This window comes from Acipenser ruthenus, chromosome 6, assembly GCF_902713425.1.
Source record: "Acipenser ruthenus chromosome 6, fAciRut3.2 maternal haplotype, whole genome shotgun sequence".
NCBI lineage: Eukaryota > Metazoa > Chordata > Actinopteri > Acipenseriformes > Acipenseridae > Acipenser > Acipenser ruthenus.
This window is the reverse complement of record NC_081194.1, coordinates 64,848,238-64,872,878: the sequence shown is the minus strand read 5'-3', so window position 1 is coordinate 64,872,878 and position 24,641 is coordinate 64,848,238. Positions and strand designations below refer to the sequence as shown.

Here is a 24,641-nt window from a genome sequence, read left to right as displayed (position 1 = left end):
CAACTATGCACTGTTGAGGCGGTGACCCCTCTTTAATTAGCTGTATTAGCCAATGTGATATCATCTGCAATCTGCACAGATTTTATTTTAACCAGAATAAACAGCTGTGCTGCACATGGCAAGCCACCCAGCAAACCGTGTTTCTAACAAATATGCATAAAGTTGACAAGATTCAAATTAAGTCATGAGAAATACATTTTAGAACAGCCCTTTCAGACATCGTTGATTATCACTGACCAGGTTTTAATTAGTACTGTATATGTGTCTTTAAAGTAATCCTTGTAGTCCTGCCCTCACCATTAGATGAGTTATGGCTTTTGGCAAGACATACAGTATAAGCAGAAACTGTTTGTTTAGTGTGGAAAATGTGAAGGACTCCAATAAAGCTTTTTCTTTTTTTTTTTTTTTTTTTTTTTTTTTTTGGCCTACGGCTGCTTGAAAAATGACATTTCAAAAATGACATTGCCAATAAATCTCAGCTTGTCAAGTTCTAACAGATGCACTACAAAAAAGTTGCCTGTGTTATTCATGGAGGGCATCTTATACAGGTTTCCCACAGAACCAATGTTAAAACCAGATTACCTTACCAAAGTACAATGCCACAGAAAATGAGCTGAAGAAAAGCATCAAATTATTATTTTTTTCTACAGCAAGCAGCATATTTTCTACTGTCAACTGAAAGAAAAATAAGTATAACGGTATCTCATTTAGTAAAATCTAATTGTGTGTTGGTCACCACATATAGTTTTATAATGCACTGCATCAGTCATTCAGCAGCTCTACTGTCATTGGTTTTAGTGGTCTTGTATCGCCATGATTGATGTTTCGGGGGTTAACCCAAAATCATAGTGTTGCCAAGGCCTGGTGATGATATCCAAGTCCTAGTATGTGACCTTTTATTCTCCCAAGGACAGGGTAAACCCGGTTGCAAACATGATGCCACATTCTTTCACTCAAGTTAACCTGACATCTGAATAAAGAATATACAGTAGGTGATTTAGTTGTACTGTAGGTATTTTGTTAGGCTACTACTGTATGGGTTCACCAGAACATAAGAGAAATGTAAATGTCATCTACAAGTTGTTGCTTCAAAACTTGCCTTCTTTTCCAGGTTCACAATGGACAGTTTCAGTGTTGTTGAAATGTGACCTTTTAAAATGTAGGTTAATTGTGTTGCACAACAGTGTTCTGTGTGTTCTAATAGCTCATGAACAGTGCCAGTGACGTGTGTTTCTGTCCACAGGGGGTTTGTCTATGACAGCAGGAACAATCTCCAGATGAGAGGCTTGGTTGTGCTGCTGATGTCCAAAGCAGCAGGACCCAACACAGCAGCAGAGGCCTGTCTGCAACAGGACATGGTGAGCGGAATCTACCCAAGGTAACGTTGCAGCCAGAATTTATTTGGTGTGTTTTAAAATGGCTACTGTAGCTCTACAAAAAAATAAAAAATAAAACAAAGCTGTAAAGTTGGACAAGCATTTTAATCCTTTGTCAATGTTGTGTTATTAACATATAGTCAAAGTTTATCTAAATTTAAAGCTTCTGTGCACTGTATGTTATGACTGGGTGTTTAATGTTATGAAAATACACACACACAAGTGGTTTGTTTTAAATTAGAAAATAAGTAGGGCTGTTTTCTTTTCACAGTAAAAAAATTGCTTATTTCACAGCATTTCACAGTCTAAAAATAGGCATTTCAAGATATTTCAAAATTTTTAAACATATTTATTAAAGCAGAAACATATTTATTAAATTATCAAACAAAATAAAAACATAAATGCAAAGATAACAAGAGACACATGAAATGTCCCCTTCTTGTACTGGACAGTGCAATCTTTAGCAGAAATATTTCCGATTTACTGGAAGCACAGACAACTTTTTTGTAGTGTATCTGGAAGCAAACTAAACCGGCTGCCAGGTTCCTAAATGCATTACAACAGGTAGTGTATCAATAAGGCAAGTATTTGCTGTATTTAAGTGATAACAAGATGTATATTTACACTATTCTTTAAAAAATGGGAATTTTCACTGGGAACTACATATTATACGGTCGGCAAACGATTCTTAAATACAAATCAATTCAATTTTCAAAGAGAGGTTATAACTACTAAAATTATAACAAGAGAAGTACCTTTGTATTAAAATAATGTTCAACAGTAGGACTGGATGCTATAATCTTAAGGACCGTAAGGTAAGGGTTGATAGACGGCGCTACACAGAGAGTTTCGTTCACTGCTGAGATTTCAGTGGTTTATCAGTGACATTCTGAAGGTGTGTAAATCTTGACTATATAGTGTAAGTAATTTTATATCTTTAAAAAATAAAAAGAACAAAAGGTATGGCATTATTAGAAGGAAGAGAGTATAGAATTATTTTTTAAAATGAGAAAAAAGTAAAGCATAAAAAGTATTCAATAATCTCCCTCCTTGTGATATGGCAAACGAACAGACCCATGTACTGTAACATGGCAGCCATATCTGAATATCATGACTGAGGCAGGTCTGCCTGCCATACTTCATTTCTTTCCTGATGGCAATGGATGCTGCCCAGACAATCTCTATCCATCATTTGAGGGCCAGGGGCTGGTTTGAAATGCACCATGTGGAAAACGCCTCCCATTGCCTCCAAATTACAGTTTTGCAGTCCAATTTAGCTCTTCAGTTGTGTCAAAAGCAATGTCATTTTTTGGCAATTTTAACTTCTTTTTACTTTACAAAGTTGTTGCTACATATCCAATCTCTTCAGGAAAAAGTAACATGTCTAAAGTGGGCTAGACAGATTTAAACATACAGTGTTCACTATACTGTTTAGTTTTACACTGAAATATATTTACTTGTAGTCATAGCAAACGGACACAAAAAAAGTATATGGTATACGTTTAAAAGCAGTTTAGAAATTTAACAAAACAAAATACTGTATGAAGGCGCTTGTTTTATTATTGGTACCCAATCGACGCAAGGTCAGAACTGCATCATAAAGTACAGTATGTGTGCTGGCTGGTACAGTAGCAATTTGGAATAACAGCTAAACCACTGACGTGACCCTGATGGATATCAATTCTGAGCTGCCACAAATTCCCCAAACTCATGAAGGAAACTGTCCTTAGAGAGAAGTGAGAAAACAAAATGATGGCAGTTCTTTGCACCTGGGCACCAACATGCTGTTCGATTTTAATAAGGCTGAGCTAATCTGATCCAGAGGCATTCAGGATGAATGTGTGGCGTTATTTTCATTATCCACTCACTGACACTGACTTGTCATTGTGATACCCCCGCTCCTGTCCTGAGGCCTGGTTAACAATCCATGTGATGCTGGAGAGACTGTGATAAAAACAGGATTGTGCTGTCAAGCTATGATACCTCCGCTGAAATGCACATTGTGCACAGGGCTTAGTTAAAGGTTTTGCTTCGTGATTAGCCAAAATAAATATCCACATGCAACCGTGAACTAAGCCTTGTGTCCTGATACAGTTGGCCTGGTTAGTTCCCAATTACTTAGGACAAATAAAACCGTTCTCACACAATTATGACATGAGGGTTGGTCCACTTGCCTGTCTGTATTTCAACTGTCAAAGGTAAATGATTGGAAAATGTATTCAGCTATTGAAGCTAAATGATACTTTTTGGGGTTGCTGCAGTAGGAGACATTGGAAGCTATTGAATTATTATTATTATTATTATTATTATTATTATTATTATTATTATTATTATTATTTATTTCTTAGCAGATGCCCTGACCCAGGGCGACTTACAGTTGTATACAAAATAAAATACATATCAACAATTACAGTACAATTAAGAGTAAGATACGAAATACAATGACTTCAGTCCTAATAAGATCAAATATAAAACACATTACGATTTAGTATTGAGGTAATTCAACAGCAGATAATAGTGTTGATAGTTATGTCAGGGTTAGATACGAGTGCAAGTGAAATGGAAAACACTACAGATTGGATTAAGTGCAGGATTAAATACAGTAAAATAGGGAGCAGATAAGTGCAAGTTAAAGTGCATTAAAGGCAGAGTGCTATATAGTCCAGAAGGGAAGAGTTGAGTTTTACAGGTGTTGTCTGAAGAGGTGTGTCTTAAGGAGGCACTGGAAGGTGGTCAGGGACTGGGCAGTCCTGACATCCGTAGGAAGGTCGTTCCACCACTGCGGGGCGAGGGTGGAGATGGAGCGGGCTCTGGAGGCAGGGGAGCATAGAGGAGGTACAGCCAGTCCTCTACTGCAGGCTGAGCAGAGAGGTCGGGTGGGGGTGTAGGGAGAGATGAGGGTCTGGAGGTAGCTGGGTGCAGTCTGGTCAAGGCATTGATCTAAAGAGCTGCTGATCTAAATACCGCCATTGCTTAAATGTTTAATTAGGACTCAACATGTCATTTCACACACTTTAAAAACAAACCAAAAAAAAACAAAACATAAATACATATAAGAGACTTGCGCAAATTGTTACAAAAGTCCTGTTGTTTTAATAAATATGATGGCTGCATTTTGATCCGTCACTGTTTAGATCAACGGAATAGACCACAATAGCTGTAACACTCCTTTTTGTACATTATATTCTGTTACTCTTGAAAATACAAACTCTGTAATTCTGCAGTACAAAAATAAAAAACATTCACTACAGAGCATTGAAACTTGTCAGTTTGGGGCACCAAATAATGGGAAACAAGTCAAGTAGACAAATGTTTCAGCTAGTGTCTTCATCAGTGACCTTGACTAGCAGAAATGGTACCCAAATATAAACAAAGCCATCTGGGATCTCTTTTTTTCCAGTCTTGTTGTCTATATTGAACTCTAACAGTATATTGTGCCACAGTTGTTATCTTTCAGCCTGTAAATGTATTTGGCAGTGCTGGTTGAAATTACTTTTCCAACCGTTTCAACCACCGAAGAGTAAGCAGAATAACTTGAGGATTGTGTGTGTTTTTTTTATGCAGCTAATTTCAAACACAGCTGAAAGTCAGAATGTTTCAGTGAATTTTAATACTCCTGCCTCACTAGTAGTGTGAGAAATCATATTACATCTGTATGTCCATCCGTGCATTGTGTAGATAGTTTTCAACTAAAAACATGCAACACAAGTGGTATAAAAAACATATTAAAACGTGACATTCTAAGGATGAGCCTTGCCAATGAATGATTCTGTAACATGACCTGTGACAGAGAGTGCTGCTATATAGGCAAACACAATTACTGAAATCTGAACATCCTGTGCTTGTGAAAAGACCATACCATGTTACTGACTTATATCTTGATGGCGTGTGAAGATTTTTGTACAAAGGAAATTAGTTAGTTTTATTATGCTGAGACACCTGCTGTTTTATTAAATCTCCACACACCATTAAACCAGTGAAGCTAATGAAGCACAGCAACACTGAACTGCTTACTGCAGTAATTAATACATTAAACAAATTATATCTTTTTAGAATCAGTTTTGCACAAAGGTGCACAATTCAGATTTGTTAGTGCAGAAGCTTTTGGTAAACCTGTCTGTTGAAACAATAATTTCTATCTATCTGTCTAACTTATTGTGACAGAGAAAGAATGAATCTTGGTTATAAATCTCCCTCCCGATCTGGATGGTCTGACAATTCATTCCAGGGAAAGGTGGAAGTCGGCCATCTAGAAAGGGGGCGAAGCCACAATACCCCAAGTCATCGCCCCAGACGGGAAGTGATGTGGCAGCCGCGGATTGGAGGAAAAACAGTTGCACTCGCTAACCAAGGGGGAGTGACTGACGGTACAAAAGGGGGCGTGGCTAAGCGATCTGTTCCTTTGTTATGGTTGAGAGAGAACCGTTGAAGGAAAATAAAAAGTAACCGTGAGTGTTTAGTGTTTGTTTGTTTTGTCATTTCTAGTTGTACTTGTTTGTTCTTATTAGATGGCTAACATGTACCGGGAGCTGTTGCTTAAGGCCAGCACCAACCCGGACAGCACTTCACCACTGTGCACTAATAAATTGTATTTCACCACTTGCACGTTAGCACTCTGATCGTGGTTGTGTCTTTGTGTGTGTTTATACTGTGTTTATTATTTTGGGATTGTAACCCATTGTTGTGTATTGCCTGGGATTATTATTTACGGTCACCACAACCTGGACTAAAAACGGAACCAATAAAGAATTGTTTGGACCGTGAACTTTGTTGTCTGTCATCTTTTATGCATTACATCACTTCTACAACTGCACACTGCAAACCGCTTTTATACATTTGATATGCAAATTCATTGTTCATTCATTCTGTCAGATTTGCTGTATTTCAAAAACCCAAATAGAATATTGCTATGGTGTACAGATTTTCATCTGCAGTGGGTCTGTCTCCTTTTTTGCAAATAAATACAAAAAGTATATACATATACAGTAGACAATGAACATATGAAAACATGTAGACACAGATCATCCAGTGGAAATGTTCCTTCAGTTCGCCACAGACGTCCAATACAAACTTGTGTATAATTGGCCATGGTGAGTCATGCCATCACATTTGAAAAGTGCAGCGTTTTCTTGAATGGCAATTAATTTGTGTTGTTTTTAGTTTTGTTTTGCTCTGTAGCCACAGACAAGTCGAGTGGTACCCTTTTACTTTCTGACTTCCCTCCCATGCCTTTAAAAGAGGATGTAAGGAGACCACTGATACAGACGCCAGTTTCACATTTGTGTAGCTTAAAAGTGGAGCCAGGAGGTGACGATAATTCAATATTATATTTGGCACAGTTCAGATTGTGTCAATGACTTCTTTATTACATAGGTTGAGTCAAAACGAGGCATGGGGTGTCACTCTTGTTGGAAGCTATTGGAAGTGGCCAGTTGATCTTTGTTTTTTTTCCTGGGACAAGCTCCTATAGTGTTCTCATTGCCTGCCCAACAGGAAGTGACTGAGTTCTTCCAGTCCCTTGATAGCCACCTAATGCACACATTTTTCTGTGACGACATTGCTCACTTTGAAACTACGGTACAACCCCTCCCTGCCTGCCTGTCACTCCCCTTTCAGTGTCATGTTGGCTGCTATTTTCCTACTGGCACCCTCTAATGACACCAGACTTCCTAACAGGATTTTTTATTTTTTATGGAATATAGCATAAGGGCGCCATGTATCACATTGTTTATTTTTTGACAGAATGCTGTTTATAATGCAGTGTTTGTGGTTATCTATATAAGTTGTGGTTTTTCACATTTGTTTCAAGGACTGGGGTAATATTTTCTTTTTCCTTTTTTAAAAAAAAAATAGTTGTATTAATAAAATAGTCGCGAGCCATGTATAAAGGAACAGGCTGCAATTCTGATTGTCACATATTATTATTATTATCATCATTGGCAGGTTTGTGAATTTGTGTACCCAAAATGTCTTCTTACCCTAGAAAGAAAAGAAAAAAAAGCTCCTGTGAATAATGCTCTGAAATCATGGAGGGAAAAAAGGAGTACTGCCAGCCTGAGTTATAAAATTCAACCAGATGTACTTAACTCTTCAGGTGGGGCATAATGTAATAGTGTGGTTTTATTGTTCTGTCTTTGTCTGTATTCCAAATTAAGCATCACAGAAGCGTGCAGCCTTGGTACGTTCCCTTGCTGGCTTGATTACTTTGTAAGCCCTTTATGTCTATGTGGGCTGTGAGGGACAACTAATCAAGTTAGCATTCTTAGCCCAGTTTTTATGTCGGTGTTGCAGGACTCAAACTCAAGCATACCGGTTTGTGCACTTAAACTCAGCAGTTTAATTTTCAATTTTCAAAGCTGTGTTATATAAAATGTAAATTTAAAAGTAGCTAAAACTGCAACGTCAAAGTGCAATGTATACAAATTAAATTATGATATTATAGATCAAGTCCCACTAGGATCCTATCCATAGCAACTATATGTTATTACTGTTAAGAAAGTAATCTTTAGTTACAATTCTAAACGTATATTTCCTTATCATAGTGTCATAAATGCCAGCAGGAGAATATATACCATGGATGGAAATAAGACTACCATTGCAAAGCAGTTTGATACGATCCTGGTTCGATCCTTTGTGTTTAATGAGACACATCTCAGCTTGTTACCTGCACTGTGGCTGATCAAGCTTGTAGTAAAACCTGGAATGGGTAAAAGTTTTATTTCCATCACTGTCAACAAGTTCATCTTGATTTTTCAGTCAATAACAACCTAGTATCCTCTGTCCGAAATAGATAATGGATACATTATATTTGACGACGTTTTGACGACAGTCTTAAAACAATAAGGTAACCCTACGACTTGTATAAAGGTATGTTATTCTTCTGTAGATATAATTAGTATGGTTATTGCACAGTCTGAACTCATTCTTGGATATACCTGGTGTGCAACTCTGATTCATAGTGGGCATGTGTTCATTCACAACATCAAAGCTGCAATCTGACATTTCAGCTGACTGGAGGCCGGTTTCTGATTTGAGCGTAGACCACGCCAGCCTCTACTCAAGGACAGTGATTCTGCCAGGCGAGGATTAAGATACATTTGGTGTTTCATAGTCTCTGAATTGATCCCAAATTATTACCTGGGATTGCCCTGCTGTCTCGAATTACTTCACTGAAGTGTGGTTGAATATCTGTTGGTATTGTGGTGTATATCGTTGGTGTTTTTTTTTTTTTTTTAGTATTAGAAAGTAATTTTTTGGTATGTAATGTTGTGTAAGTAAGAATGTGTAGACTTGCTATAACTTAACATCTGTTAGACAATGTAAAAGCCTCACAAGCTTTCAGAGAAATCCACACAAGAAAACATAAAAATTACAGCAAGTGTGTGGCGGTACTGTTATTGTAGGACACATACACCCATGAAAGACAAAAAACTACTGTACAAAATGTATGTTATTGTTGTTGAATCATCTGGGGAAACAGTTATTGTATTAATATTAAATGTTCCAGATAATATCACAAATGCATTAACTGATAAATGCAAAGAATGAAAAATTGTGGCTAGCTGTCCCATGAGTAATTTCTCAATTCCCATTACCTCTACCACACTCATTTAAACAGGCACTCTCATTGTGATGGCTAGCCCTCTGAGTATGGCTCATTACCATCTGGTATGATGTGTATTGATATCTTCTGTAATTGTCACCTCCCATTTGACATGCAGCATTTATAAAATGTTACTTGCTTGACTAGAGCCTGCTAATAGTTGTCCGGGGTATGGTAATCCTCTAGCAAATAGGGTTCATGGTACATTGAGATAGCTGCTAAGTAATGTAGACTGTTTTATTTGAATTGTCCTTGTGTAAACGGATCCAGAATATTTTGAAATGGGAATTCATATGGGTTAAGACTTGGGGCTCTACCAAATTCACTGTCCATTTTTGTAAATGTCTCGGCTATTTAAATCTTAAATTTCACTGTGGTGTAACAAAGCATGAACATGTATTTTAAAAACAGCAAAATATAAACATTTTAAAGCCCTGAAGTTAACAAAAGCAGGTGACTAACAAATTTACTTAAGTCAGTGGTTGAATGTGAGCATGGAGCATACTGCAGCTGTTTCTTTATTCATTCCCTGTTTCTGCGGTGTTTTTGTCTTTGATGGCTCTAGTCGGAGTCTAAATGGTGTTGGATCATTGCTCGGCGTATGTGATCCAACTAAACATTGCAGGTGGTACAAAATAGTTTGCCGCCATCACCATGTCGGATTTATTTTGGACACTCATTTTACAAAATCTTCACTCACCCAACAGTACCAGTTGAGATCTCTAGGATACTAAACCCGCCCTGGAATGCCCATATCTACCAATCAGTGAGTAGAGCCCCGAGTGGTTTTTGGCTGCTGTTAAGTGTCAATCAATAAATCCTGTCCAGTTCAGGATGAGTTTTCTTTTTTTAAATTGAAACAAGCTAATAATCACATCAGGAACCTGTAAAGGTACACATAACTTAATTGAATTTTAGTGCAGAACAGAACCGATTTCACAGTAGAGAATGAATTTCACGGTCAGTGTCATGTTTTTCACAGCCGTGAAATAGGTAGGACCTTAGTTATCCATTTAGTTAAGTTGTTAAGTAAATCTAAAAACAAGTGTGTGTCTTTATTTCAGGTGTCCTCCACAGTATTACATCTAATCTAATCTAATTATTTATATATATATATATAATCTATTTATATTAACTCAAAGAGCCCGCTGCCCAACGTTTCGATATGTTGTACATATCTTTCTCATTTATGTGTGTGTGTGTGTGTATATATATATATATATATATATATATATATATATATATATATATATATATATATATATATATATAAGGTATAATGTTTAAGGAAACTCGGTGACTGGCTTCTTAATTATGTCATTTATTAGAGCGTGCTGGCTAAATTGAAGCAGGTTATAGGATGCCTGAAATTCCTGCACTGGGATTTGAACTCTCATTCTTCCATACCACTTTCCATTTCTCAGACAACTGAACATCAGTTTTTACTAGATTCACATAAAAAAATGTGCATTTGACAGCCCTCATCAGACAATAAACATATATTCTCGCATTGGTAGCATATTGAATGAACATTGTTGTTCCTCAGTGGAAAAACACTATTTTGAAATCACATGATCAACCTAATTTGACTAATCCAATCATGTAGACAGGGTCTAATAAAGTGGCCAGGCAATGTATGTATACTCATCCCATGGTTCTTTTAAAGAAAAAGAAACCCAGACCTGCTTCAAGAATGTGGCTTCTAATCAGTTAAGCTCTGCTGATCTCATTTGAGTTTTTGGCTTGGGACTAAATGAGAGAAAACCCTAAAAGGCTTAAGATATACCCAGAGGACTTTCTGAAACCCCCATTCTTTCTCTTTCATCTGTGACTTTTGACATCAACAGGTACAGTAGCAGCTGATAAGGATGCTTTTGGCAAACCTGAGAATTAAAACAGCACTTAAGTCCTGGGAGCTGTATAAAACAATCCACAAAGATGACATCTGGTGGTGGTACGTTGCTATGCAACTGGAATCTGCTGCTATTTATAGTAAGGTACCCATCCCAGCCATTTCTAAAGGCGGTACAGAAGAAGAGAAAGAGTGAAACTGTGTATTGTCTCAGACAGACTGAAACGCTCTGAGGTCAGTACTGGCATAGTGTGGCAACAGCTGGGTATCTAGATCAGAATTGCAAGCGCTAAGAGCTAAAATGGCACTGTGTACTGCAGTTTGATACCAGTGATGTCTTGTTCTGCTTGACAGGGCTCACCAAGCCCCTTTTCATCTGTAAACCCTTATAATTCCCAATAGGGTCTGTACTCATAACAGTCTTGAATGAAGTATGTAATTCCTCTGTCTGTTCTTAACCTGTGTTTTTGATTTCTCGAGGCAACCATTCAGAAATTTAATTTAGACTTTATCTTCGCTTCATGGACTTTTGGCTGATGAAGACAGTACCTTGTTGTGTTCCACCATAACATACCTTCTAAGGTGTACCATCAATCAGATGGCGCTTTTTATAGAGGAATGTGATTCATGTAGTAAGAAATGAAAATACAGCTTGAGAATGCTAGTCTCCAACACATTTTCCCTGTGGTTTAACCATGCATGCCTGCATTGGAAGATGGTCGTATTTAAAACCTTAGTGGGCTTGATGAAGAGACAAGACTGTCATTAGCACTCTTGAAGCAGCAGAGGTCAGAGAGGTGGAGTTGATCTTTCCTGGATATTAATGGCTGCCTTCAGCCGGGGAAATGAGGCATCACTGAAGATAGCTGCTCAACGCTAGGGATGCCTATATGTCCCAGGATCTTCTGCTGCAATATGACACCACCAAGCTAGCCTTTTTTTTTTTTTTTAGTCCAAGAGCTCCTGATTAGTATTCTGATCATGCATCTTGTCTCCTCAACCCAGAGCTTCAAATGCTGATCAGCTGCCCATTTCAACAACAGAATTAAGATAAAAATTCCTTGCAGCGCTTGCCTGGGCCATGGCCAATGCAATGAAAGTCCAATTTTAAGAACCCAGAGACCATTCTCTCTGAATCTTTTTAAACCCTTTTTGCTGGAAAAGACATGGGGGGGGGGGGGGGGTCTATTTTATTTTATACCGCACCTCAAAAACTCTACTGCTCTACTATGAACCTGTTTTCAGTGTATTCTTATTATACACCATGGATAGAACTATACCTATAGTACTATACACAAATTGGGCTGCAGGATTTTGGTGTCAAAGCTGTATTGCATGGCACAGTGTCAGAACCCTTTTTTGTCACATAAATGTCCCATTTCAACTAGATTTTGTGTCATTACATTTTTTTGTGTGTCATTTATGAAAGCTTCTCTGCACCCTGTTGTCAGCTGTAGGTTTAAAGAAGCAACATTGAATTTGTGCTGATCTTTTTAATAAGTTTTCCTTGTTCAATATATTAGCAATTATCATTCTCTATGAACCGTAAATGATTACTTATGGGGATGCTAAATCACAATCTAATAACTAAGGCATATCTGGGTTCTGTGGCATTTTCCAAACCCCTCAATGCCATTGTTTGTGATGTTCAGGATATTTCTTGACTTTGTATTTCTGTGTGTGTGCACCGCACAGTGATAGAGTGAAAAAGCTCACTTTTCAATGTGCAAACTCTTGCAGAGAGCCTACCTGCTGTGAATAGCCCATACATTGAAAGAGCAAGAACATTTTCACAAGGTGTGTCTTGAACCAGAAAACTTCACTCCTGCAACAAATGAAAAATTAAAATCAAAGTTATTGGCAGCAGAAAAAAATGGGCTTTCGGAAAACAGCTCTCATAAAATCGCTAATGCAACCATTTTGAAAAAAATATTTCTAGTGAGTTGTCTGGTTTATCTGAAACTTACAACACTCGTCAAAGATTTTTTCATCCAAGAGGTTTTACAAGTACATGTATGTAGAATATGTAAAATAAAAATTTAATTATATCTATTTTATTTATATATGTATTTGCTTTGTGTGTGTGTTTTTAAACCAAATACTTAAAGCAAAAAAATTTTTTTGTTAATGACTTAATTGGCATGACTGTACACTCTCATTCTGTTGTAGCCAGCGCAATCTAGCCGAGATAACAGAACTGATCCATACTGCTTTCCTGGTGCATCGTGGGATAGTGAACCTAAAGGAGTGGACCAATTCTGATGGCCCACTGAAGGACATGCAGTTTGGAAACAAAATGGCTGTCTTAAGCGGAGACTTCCTTCTCGCCAATGCATGTACTGGTCTGGCGCAACTCAATAACACCAAGGTACTGTACAAACCATCTTGTTGTAGATATTTTTTTGCAGTTACTTGCTATGCATGTATTCAAGAGAGGAATGTCCTGTTGTCAAAAGACAGCAAATTACAACAAACAAGTAATTGAGAGGCACAAAAGTCCTTTGAATGTCAATAAAAAAAAGCTCACTGTGCGTCATGTTATCATTTCTGTTATGTGAAATGGGAGACAGCTTAGTTCTCATGTGGAATACCTGTGCTGTTTGCACTGGGGTGGAATATCATGCTTGTTATGCTGAGTAACTAATACTTACAGGCTCATGATAAATGATTGGAGATTCTTTGACTGGGGCCTCTGTGCACAACATTTATTTATATACACATTTACAATTAGATGAGGGACTCAAGACTGGTAATGAAATGCAAATCTGTTTTATTATTGCCATGGGTAATATTAGCAAAGTCAATTATTTTTCCTTAGGCTTTTCCCCGTAGATATTAGAGGACGATAGACTAATTGCCCTGGGTAGCTGAGTTTTAAACATCCTTTATTCTATGTATATGCTTTATTGAACATCAAAAAACACGTCTTCAGAAATTTAAAAAGTATACAATTATAAAAAAAATCAAATAAAATAAAACAACTTTGTTCTCCTTACATTAATTTGAGCTGGCTTGTAAAATCCTTGTTGTTTGACCCCTTTTTTTAACTGGCAGTGTAGAATTCAATATGGTGAGCTTATGATCCCAATGGGTCAGGCTATATGTCACTTTACCCATTGGAGTGACTGGGCTGGAGTAATTTCTCTAAGTCCTTCTTCCAATCTCATACCATCAGTCCCAATTCAAGCCTGCTACCAATTGAAATGAACTGGACCATTTTCTCAAAGATCTGTCATGTTGATCCCAGTGGCAGATGGAAACAAAGCATTAGAATGCAATACTGTAGAACACAACTGGCTTGCCTTCTAGAGAAGTATTAGTATTCCCCTAAACTTGGGTATTAGGCATTGTGTGATTGTGTCTAATGTCAATCTACTGGTCTATGAAAAACCCAAACAAAAGCACAGCTACAGGATAAAGAAGCCTAGTATTGTCAGCAATGTATTACCGTTATTTTTAGCAAAAATGGGGTGCATGTCTTTAGAACTGAACCTGTAATAAAAACGTTGTGAAATAATGCAGTAATAGGAAAAAAATACCTGGCCAAAAATTGCTGAACAACCGATGACCCCTCGAAAAGCTGTTTTAAGGCCATGATATAAGCACAGACAAGAAGTACGTGTTCAGAGAATTACCAAAAGCAATATATATATATATATATATATATATATATATATATATATATATATATATATATATATATATATAGAATAAGTGGTTGGAGATTCTGGCCTGTGATTGGTTAAAACCTCATCATAGGAGCAAAAATAGATTGAACTACTGCCCTGACATCCTTATACCACCGGGCAATAGTCTGCATGTGTCATGTGATTGGTTCACATCACCGTCAGTCCTGCCCGTTTTCAAAGGAACATCTTTCATCTGCATTCCTCACGACAAGAGAAAATGGCTGAACACCGATTCTGTGACAGAAAATGAATGACAAAACATACTACAAAAGAAAGATGCTCCAAACACTAAAATGGTGATTAAAACGTCACTGTCACTGTTTTTTGACTTTCTGAAATTCAAACAAATTCAACTCGATGATTATGCAGCAGTCAGTAAAATCAGAGACAGAGAGAGAGCTGTATGCCAAAAAAAACTTTGATAACTATGCGGTAGTTTTATATACTTATACTTATACTTATTATTTATTTCTTGGCAGACGCCCTTATCCAGGGTGACTTACAATTGTTACAAGATATCACATTATTTTTTACATACAATTACCCATTTATACAGTTGGGTTTTTACTGGAGCAATTTAGGTAAAGTACTTTGCTCAAGGGTACAGCAGCAGTGTCCCCTACCAGGGATTGAACCCACAACCCTCCGGTCAAGAGTCCAGACTCCTAACCACTACTCCACACTGCTGCTCCTAAATATGTACTGCAGACTCCGCTCATAGTGGAAAATGAAATGCTCCTCGGGAAGACTTTTGTTACCTCCAGGGTGCATCTTAGCCCCCTGTTGGTAACATTACTCTTCCCTCGGGTCAATAATGTTCCACTATAGCCCTCCTTGCCAGTCCATATTTACAATATATACACACACACACACACACACACACACACACACACACACACACACACACACAGAGTCGCAGACAAAGGTATTTGGGCAGTTAAAAAAATAGAAAAAACACAAAGAAAGTAATTGATATCTTCCAATAGAACAATTAGAAAGTATAGAAATCAAAGTAGAGATTCAGCTTCATAATAAAACAACAAATTGTTACATAACAAGCATAAATTGAAAAATAACATGCAAAAACAAACTTCATACTTTTTTTCCCAGAGGCAATTCATACACATCTTTCGTGCTCAACTCTTTAAAAATCTCCACTGAACTTCTTGTTGACCATACCCACCCCCAGAATATATTCCTCCTTTAGTGACTGCTGTTCCAGGGAGAATGAGGAAACCGTACAGCTGATGTGTGTTTCCTTCTGAATTAACGCCCAAAATAAAAAAAGCTCAGTGCAGCCCCTCGAACAAGAAGGATTAGATGTGCCTGTTTTTTCCATCAGATTTGCGAAAAACAAGCAGTCTGTGTTTTCCGCAGCCAGTACCCTCAGGGTGGAGTGCAATTGTGTCAGGTAACCAGGGGTTGTAATGTATGTGCTGCATGTCGTAAATAATTGCTTGCTACGAAGGAATCAGCAGGGACTCAACAGGCTACTCTAACAGAGCTAAAAACCTTCTGCTGCCACGTGACTGGGTATGGTCATAATCGTACAAATATTCTTTTCTTCCGGGAGGGAGAGAGGGGGATTTAGGGAGCACAGTTATATATGCCATGTCATTTAGGGTTCAGAAACTTGAAATTCTTAGGGCAAGATATATGCTTTGTGTCCGCTAGAGGGAGCCGTGGTGTTTTAATACTACCATCGAGTAAGAACTAAGGGAAGTACGTTTCACACCTTTGTGAACACATTTGAGGGTGTCAGTAGCATACTGTTGACCCCCCGCCACGGATGGAAATTCTAAATTTAGAGCGATCGGTATGACAATAAAGTTGATAAACATGACATATATCAACAGGATGTATGCAATAGAATAGTGTAGAACAAGAATGACCACGTTTCCTGACAATTGAATAAGCGGTATTGCAGATATATGCAGACATCTGTGAAGTGCTACATACGTATGCACAACCACTTCCACTGTATCCCCTTCATAAAAAATCCCATCCTCTAAATGGTTCAAACACTTTGGTTCTTATTTGTATTGGATGCTGAGCTCTTGTTAGCCTTGAGTGAAAGAGTAAAGGAAGTATACTGTAAGATCTGAATTGCTTAAAGGAAGCTGGTACTTCAGATCTAATGTTCTCAGCATCTTAGAAGTTAAGTGGCAGCTGGCAAGTTGAGGTTGTTTACCAGGCTTCAGAGAGTAGAGTTATTATTATTATTATTATTATTATTGTTGTTGTTGTTGTTTACATTTTTGTATTAGTTTATTAATATGATATTTTCTTTAATAATCAATCCGTAATTGTACACCACACACACACACACACACACGTGTGTGTGTATTGGCTGGATAAAGTTATTTTTCCACCATACTTTTCAACTAATTCTCTGAGTATAATGTGTCTTTTTAATGCAAACTTGGTATCAAATACAGTCAATTGAGTGGAACCCTTTAATTCGGTTATTCAGATATATTTCTGGTCAAGGATGTGTTACTAGTCACAGGCAGTTTGTCCAAGTACTTAGGAAATGTTTCATTTTTAACCCCTTGGTATGACTGAAAAGTATAACTTTATGAAAATTCACATGGGGCTTTGTATTTTGCTATCTCAAGGTAGTTTTGGTCAAGTCTGGTCAATAAAGGGTAATCATCTGAAAGCATTTTTATTTGTTGCTGAAAATTAACAAGGAAAAACAGTAAATTACATTGCAATTATATACTACTGTAAAGATTCAGGTTGTATGCTGTGTTTATCAGGCTTCTCGAAATGACTTAACACATGTTTTAGAATCTGCTGTATTCTTGATATGATTATTATTAATACTGAGCAATGATTGAGTTTGACATCTTTCATAAGACACATAGAGCCTAGTTGCGGTATTCTTTAATTAAATACCAAAGTGTTATGATAGAACATTAAGCTATACATTCCAAATATGACAAGGTTCTGAAACACATTCAGATTTGTTACATATTAGTATAATGTTTGTGTCTTTTTGTGGTATCCATGCATAAAAGCGAACAAAGGAATCTTCAGTCATACCCTCCTAAAAGTTAACTTCCTTCTGTACTGTAAACCTTTCCAATAACAAAAACACATTTGGTACATTTTAGGCAAAAAATGTAAATGTTATTCTTGGTGGTTTTCTATTAGTCCATAAAAGAGCATTGTGGATTAACTGTAGTATTCTTTTCAGACCAGGAAAATTGATCTGGAGCTGGAAGTAAAATACAATCCTTACATAATATAATTTTAGGACATTGGAGTTAGGTTATAATAAGATTTATTTAAATCTGTTTTCAAAACTAGAGGTTCTGGCCTCATTTATATAACTGTACAGTTCATGAGTAACTATATGTGTATTGAATAGATCCCTTTGCCTCTACCAGAATTAACAAAACATAAATCTCACGGTGTGAACAGGCCAGAATAGGGTAAAGAAGATGGTATGTACTTTGTACACTCACCAATGTGTCGTTCATCTGCATTGGACAGTTCCTCAGTGAATGTTTGTTAATGAACTCCCCTGCAGTATCTGGGCTCCCTTAAGTCAGAAGAAATGGCTAAAATGGGTGCAGCGCTGGAGGAAGCAAACCCCTGCAGTTTAAATAATATACTTTTTAAAACAGTTTGAAATAGATGGAAGTACACTGGGTTTTTTTCCCCCACTTTTAAGCCCAGCTCACTTACCTTCCTTTACATTGATGTATGATACCGAATGTTCTTCCTTTCATACGCCTCATCCACAGCATCCTCCCATGGCACTGTTAACTCTACCAGATGAACAAGGTGTGCTGATCCAGACCACAAGACAATATGAGGTTGAAAGTTAGTGGTGGCAATCACAGGCAGGGAAAATAAGCTATTGTCCAACATCTGCCAGCATTTTCCAGTCTCCAGCAGCTTCCAGTTGTCGTAGACGAGTTTTGGTTTTAATACCTTTTATTGGAGGTTGTTCCTCTGTACAGAGGAATGTTGTTCTTTGTGTGTCATTGTAACAGGGGAGAGATCTGTGCTGACTCTGCTGGCGTGTTCACAGTGCTGCAGGAGGGGGGCGGCAGTCATCCAACAACTGCCTGTCAGTCATAGCCGTGACACGGGGAGGGGGGAGAGTGGGTGTGGACTCTCCCTCTCTCTCTGAATGGCTGCGAGGCGGGTGTTGGGGAGATTGTTGGCCCTATAAGATAATGCTCTGCTGTTTCCTCAGGTCTGCCGTTTTAGACGCGCTGGAGGTGCGGAAAGTGCTGACCGGGAGCGAGGATCAGCGGAGAGAAAGGAGCCTCCGGATAGAGAGAATTAGGGAGAGCGGGGTACCTTTGGGCAGAACCCCAGTAGTGAAAAGGCAAGCATAGCGAGCCGGTAGAGTAGGACGGCGATCCGGGTCGTGCGGGGTAGCGGCGACCGGGATATTGTTGCCAAGGGCAGCACCTTTTTCTTTGAAGGTTTATTACTGTGTTTTATTTTCTCTTTTTCTTTGGTCTTTTGTTTTCATTGTTTTGTTTGAGGCACCTGCGAGTGCTACTGTCCGATCCCTGGTTTACCAGACTCCTGGTATTCTCCGTGGCTCTGTTTACCATCGGTGGTACGCAGACCACGGACCCACAGCGCCATCTGCGGGCTAAAGAAATCAACTCCCTGCTCCAAACAAAAATAAAACTGGGCACCTGTGTGGTGACGCCAAATACACCTGTCTGTCTCTGCGTCAGTGAATTACCCACCACCCTTCCACAGTCATATATTACTGGCATTGGTGGCAACCTATTGGTCATGCTGCGCTTGATTTCCAATGCTAAGGCCAAACATTGCAGCACCTGGTCATGATGCCAAGTAAACCGTCCTTGGCTAGACCCACCTTAGATCATGTCTTAATGGAGCTGGCGATGAACACAAAGGACACCACGGATCCTCTCCTACCCATAGATTAAGGTTCTGTGGTGATGGGAGAACATCATATGTCGACCTGATGAGGAAACTGATCCTACTCTGTTCCACTGTCCGTAGATCTCACCAGCCGATCTTGCGTTGTTCTATACTCTCCCATCTTGTCCATTCTTCCTGCTTGGCCTGGGAAACTGCCTTTTATGTTCCTAATCCTTTCCTCCTGCTTTTGCACCTCATTGACTACCAGCTTCCTCCATTGAGCTGGGGCTGCTTTGTGCCATGTAGGAGGAGCTGAACTGAGACCAAAGCCTTCTCTTCCATGCTGTGCTTGCCTCATGATATCACTGATATGAAGGGCAGCCTTCGCATCTTCCACAGCTTCCTTTGCCGCCCACTTTCTTCCAGTTTTCAACACAGGTGCTGCCTCCCTCACACATTCATCTTGTGACTCTACCAATGTCATTTCCAATCGAACCTTGGCACACTTAAACTCCTCAGTTAGAGCTGAGACTGGCAGCTGCAGTATCCCTTTACTATTATTTGTTTACTTAGCAGACACCTTTATCCAAGGCGACTTACAGAGACTCAGGTGTGTGAACTATGCATCAGCTGCAGAGTCACTTACAATTACGTCTCACCCGGAAGACGGAGCACAAGGAGGTTAAGTGACTTGCTCAGGGTCACACAATGAGTCAGTGGCTGAGCCGGGATTTGAACAGGGGACCTTCTGGTTACAAGCCCTTTTCTTTAACCACTGGACCACACAGCCTCCTGTACCATACAGTCCTACTCTACGGAAGTACGAAAGGTAAAATATTTGTGAGGGTTTACATTTAAAACTGGGCAGCAGTGTGGAGTAGTGGTCAGGGCTCTGGACTCATGACCGGAGGGTCGTGGGTACAATCCCCAGTGGGGGACACTGCTGCTGTACCCTTGAGCAAGGTACTTTACCTAGATTGCTCCAGTAAAAACCCAACTGTATAAATGGGTAATTGTATGTAAAAATAATGTGATATCTTGTAACAATTGTAAGTCGCCCTGGATAAGGGCGTCTGCTAAGAAATAAATAATAATAATAATAAAAAACGTTAAACACTCAGCATTATTCACTTTATTAAACCCCACAAATAATTTGCTAACATTTTCTTGGTTAGCTACTTCAATGGAGTGATTACTTTGTAGTTTTATTTCCCCTTCTATTATTTTTATTAATATGCTTAAATTGACCAGGTGCTTCATAGAAACCTTTAAAAACTTTTACCAGTTTACCACAGTTTCATGTGTATGATTAGGAGTACAGGAGCAGAGCGGGAAATTGCTTCTCTGGCTCTCTCCTTTCAAGTTCAAGTTCTTTCCTGTCAGCGTAGATGTTGTCATGTGACTCCTCATTGCTCACTGATTGGATACTTGTCCAGGGCGATCACATCCGATTGCATGAAAATAGAGCCCCGCTCGATAGCTTGTGATAGGATGCAATCCGATCGAGCCCGATTGCACAATGCAATAATGATGCGATAACCATGCAATCACAGGCTGCGATCCGATCGCATGCAAATGGATTGCCCCGAAATTGCATATTGTATCGTGGCCTTAATAATTACTTCCACTGCAATGGTAAAAGCCAGTGGAGAAATGGTGCATTCTGCCATTGTTCCACTTTCTAGGCATTGCTATGTAGAGTTGAAAAACAAAATTGCAAATCTGCAAGTAGGCTTTCACTAAGTTTGTTATTGTCCACGGTACACTGAAAAAATCAAATGCTGCCCAAAGAAGTTAATGTCGTACTGAACCGTATGCATTAGCTAAATCCAGGAATGTCACATGGAGCTCCTTCCTCTCCTTTTTAGCTGTTTGAATTTGCTGCCAGATCACACTGATGTGCTCTAAGCATCCTGGGAAACCTGGAATACCAGCTTTCTGTAATGAAGTGTCAATGAAGCAGTTCTTCAATTGGTAAGCTAACAATCTCTGAGCAACAATGCTGAAAAAAGCTTGCCTTAACAGGGTAATAGGGCGAAACTGACCGATATGCGTAGAATCTTTCTTTGGGTATAAAGACCCCACCTGCTCGGCGCCATGCTCTTGGTACAACCTGTTTTTCCCATGCCACTTTCATCAAATTCCACAGGATTCGTAGAACACCAGGGGCACTCTTGTACACTCTGTACGGAACTCCATTAGGCCCAGGAGATGATGACGCCCTTGCCTTTTTCACAGCTGGCTCTACTTCTTTCCACTTAGGTGCACAGTCCTCCATTTGGCATTCTGATGGATTGATAGGTGGGATGTCTGAAGGAATAAACATAGGCTCCTGCTCAGACTTAGTTGCTTTTAGTGTGCCATTTTTCTCCCCGGTGATTAACTTATTTGCAAGTTTGAATGGGTCTTTATAAAAGTTAGTTCTCGCACACTCCTTCTTTTTGCAGTGTTTCCGTAGGTGCTCAGCTCTGCGCAAAGCTGCAGGCTTATCTCTTATGACCCTTTGTAACAGATTGAGCGCCTCCTTCTGACTTTGTTCTGCTCTCCTCCATTGCTTCCTCAGCTGCCTCCTTTCTCTAACTAAGAGCTCAATCTGTCTAGACTTTCCAGGAATAGTTTGTACTTTCTCCTTTCTTTTTTCAACTCCAAACCTCTCACTTCCATATGCGAAGAGGGTATCCCCAAATTTATCCAGCTTCTTTTTTTACTGTTCCACCTTTCCAACGCAAAACAGAATTCTGTGCCATTTAACTCCAGGCTTGTGCCCATTGAGGTTCTTTTCTCTCTTAAGCTGGTTCATCTGATCGGGTTCACAAGGATCATTAGGTTCATCACTAGTTGTGTTTATGCAAGTCCTCCTCTCATCTGTGACAGGGGTGCTGATATATTGTGAACTGTGATTTGCTTCCTGTTGCTGGATTTCATTCGACTGACTTGACAGACTGACTATAAAATACAGATCAGTGCGAGGCCCTTGTCCCTTCTCCATCAAGCATTTTATTCTCCCTTGATGAATCTTCCAACCCCTAACCGTTGTCACTTTACTCCAGACACAAACGTGGAGCTCCATGTCTTTGCTAACTGCAGATCTTGAGCTAGTCCTTTACAAAGTACTTTCCATTCTCATATCCATTTCCTTTCCTTAACCATGTTCCAGTCGTTAACCATGTGTTCAAACTTTGAGTCATCTTCCGTTCTCGCTCTTGCAGACTCTAGGGATATTTTTCTCTTTAATTTCTTAGAAGTCTTGGGCAGGTGTCTCCAGCATCATGTTCCATTTGAAAACAGAGCTGGATACTGCCAGCTGGGGCTGGCAGGGGTTAGCCACCTTAATGTGGTCTCTTTCCTCCTGTCAGCTGTCTCTCCAGGCTGTCACAAGGTCTTTCCCTCGTCACCAGCTGCACTATTCACAGCAGTCACTGGACGTATCCAGATCTTCATGATTTCCTTTACATGAGAGTAGGTGTTAAAACTTCATGCTGATACTGGCTCTCGCCAAGATAAGCACCAACTAAGACATAGCTTCTTTTACTGTAAACTAATGTGATCCATCTGCAATTCCTTCCATCTGATGATTTAGATATCCTTCTGCCTGGTGTTGATGGCTGAAGTACAATGCTGGCTCCAGGGAGCCTATTTTCCCTCGCTGGCGCATCAGCACACACAACGGCTGCAATGCTGGCTCCAGGGATCAACCACAGTGCGGTTGCTCTAGCGCATCAGCATGACAACCATCTGGACTGAGCTGAGTAGGGTACTTCTCTGGGGTCTTCAAGTGGGCACCTTCCATCCTTGGTGTTTATCTTCGACAAGCCCAGTATAGAGTATATCACACACCCTGTCGTGCCTTATTGCTTACATATGTATCACAAATGTTGTAATTGAAAAGCAAAGTAGTACATAATCTAGATATTTTTTTTCAAAGATCAGTTGTTGACTGCAAGTAAATTAAAAAATAGTAATAATAATAATAATAATCTAGCAACACCACACCAGTACCTATATGACTGATCAAATTAAAAACATTAGCAAAACTTTGTGACAGTTGGATTAGATCAGATTTGTTTCCATTATTTTAAGATTTTATTTTTATTTTTATTATATAAAATCATGTTTATAATTAATAGGAGATTAGGGTATGCCTGTGTACAGATGCGTGCAGACCTGTACTAATAAATAGTAATAATAATAAATGTAAGTTTTGAAGTGGTTGCCTCAAACCCAGAAAGCCCTAGTAAAGGAATGCCTACCCTGTTGTCCGTCAGTCCCATTCTATCAGGAATCCAATGACAGCTGTCTTTACAGAAGGGTACAACACCACTTACAAAAGCTATCCATGTCAATTTGGCCCTGGCCAGAGCTGATTGATTAAATCAACAGATCGATTCCTTGGCCTCAGTTCTGTAGCTAGATCTCACACACACACACACACATAAACAAAAAGGGAAAAATCAAATCCTATATTTATTCTACCAAAAAAGAGTCGTAGTTTTAGAATGGCAGTATTGAATAACTGTGATATATAAAATGGCAACACAGTGTTAAATGGGTGTTAGAACAAAGTTAACAATTAGTTGACAGTGTAGTTAATGAAAAGCTGGCAGCCAGTTTTAGGAAGCTGAACATAAGTGTGGAGTAGTGGTTAGGGCACTGGACTCTTGACCGGAGGGTTGTGGGTTCAATCCCCAGTGGGGGACACTGCTGTTGTACCCTTGAGCAAGGTACTTTACCTAGATTGCTCCAGTAAAAACCCAACTGTATAAATGGGCAATTGTATGTAAAAATAATGTGATAACTGTATAATGTGAAATAATGTATAATGTGATATCTTGTAACAATTGTAAGTCGCCCTGGATAAGGGCGTCTGCTAAGAAATGAATAATAATAATAATAACCGTGCCATAACATGTCTGACTATCGATTTGATGTCTTTGCAATTGATCTAAATAAAGAGGGAGGGGGGAGGGGGACAAAGCTGTAAGGAAATAACAAGGGTAAAGTTGGCAAGACTAGTTTATGTACCCGATTCAATAAATGTGTTGAATAAACTGGGGGAAAAAAACACTCCAATTCCAAGTTAAAAACCAACTGTAGAGAAAGACTGCCATTCTGTAGTAACCACTCTATAGATTCCCTGGTTGGGTAGTTATAAACATACTATTATTGTAGTGTATATGTTTCACAGAACAAAACAGAGATTGGACAAAAGGTTTGAACACCTGCCATAGCACTTCCATGATACTACCTGACAATAT

At 39.0% G+C, this 24,641-nt stretch overlaps 1 protein-coding gene across 1 annotated transcript in view; it reads left to right on the top strand.

Moving 5' to 3' along the window:
- pdss2 (prenyl (decaprenyl) diphosphate synthase, subunit 2) overlaps positions 1-24,641 on the top strand; it is a 57,705-nt gene that overhangs the window by 18,297 nt on the left and 14,767 nt on the right. Inside the window, exons 2-3 of the mRNA XM_034017001.3 lie at positions 1,244-1,378; positions 13,001-13,199. Coding sequence (XP_033872892.1) covers positions 1,244-1,378; positions 13,001-13,199 — 334 coding nt within the window. The remainder of the gene's footprint in view (positions 1-1,243; positions 1,379-13,000; positions 13,200-24,641) is intronic.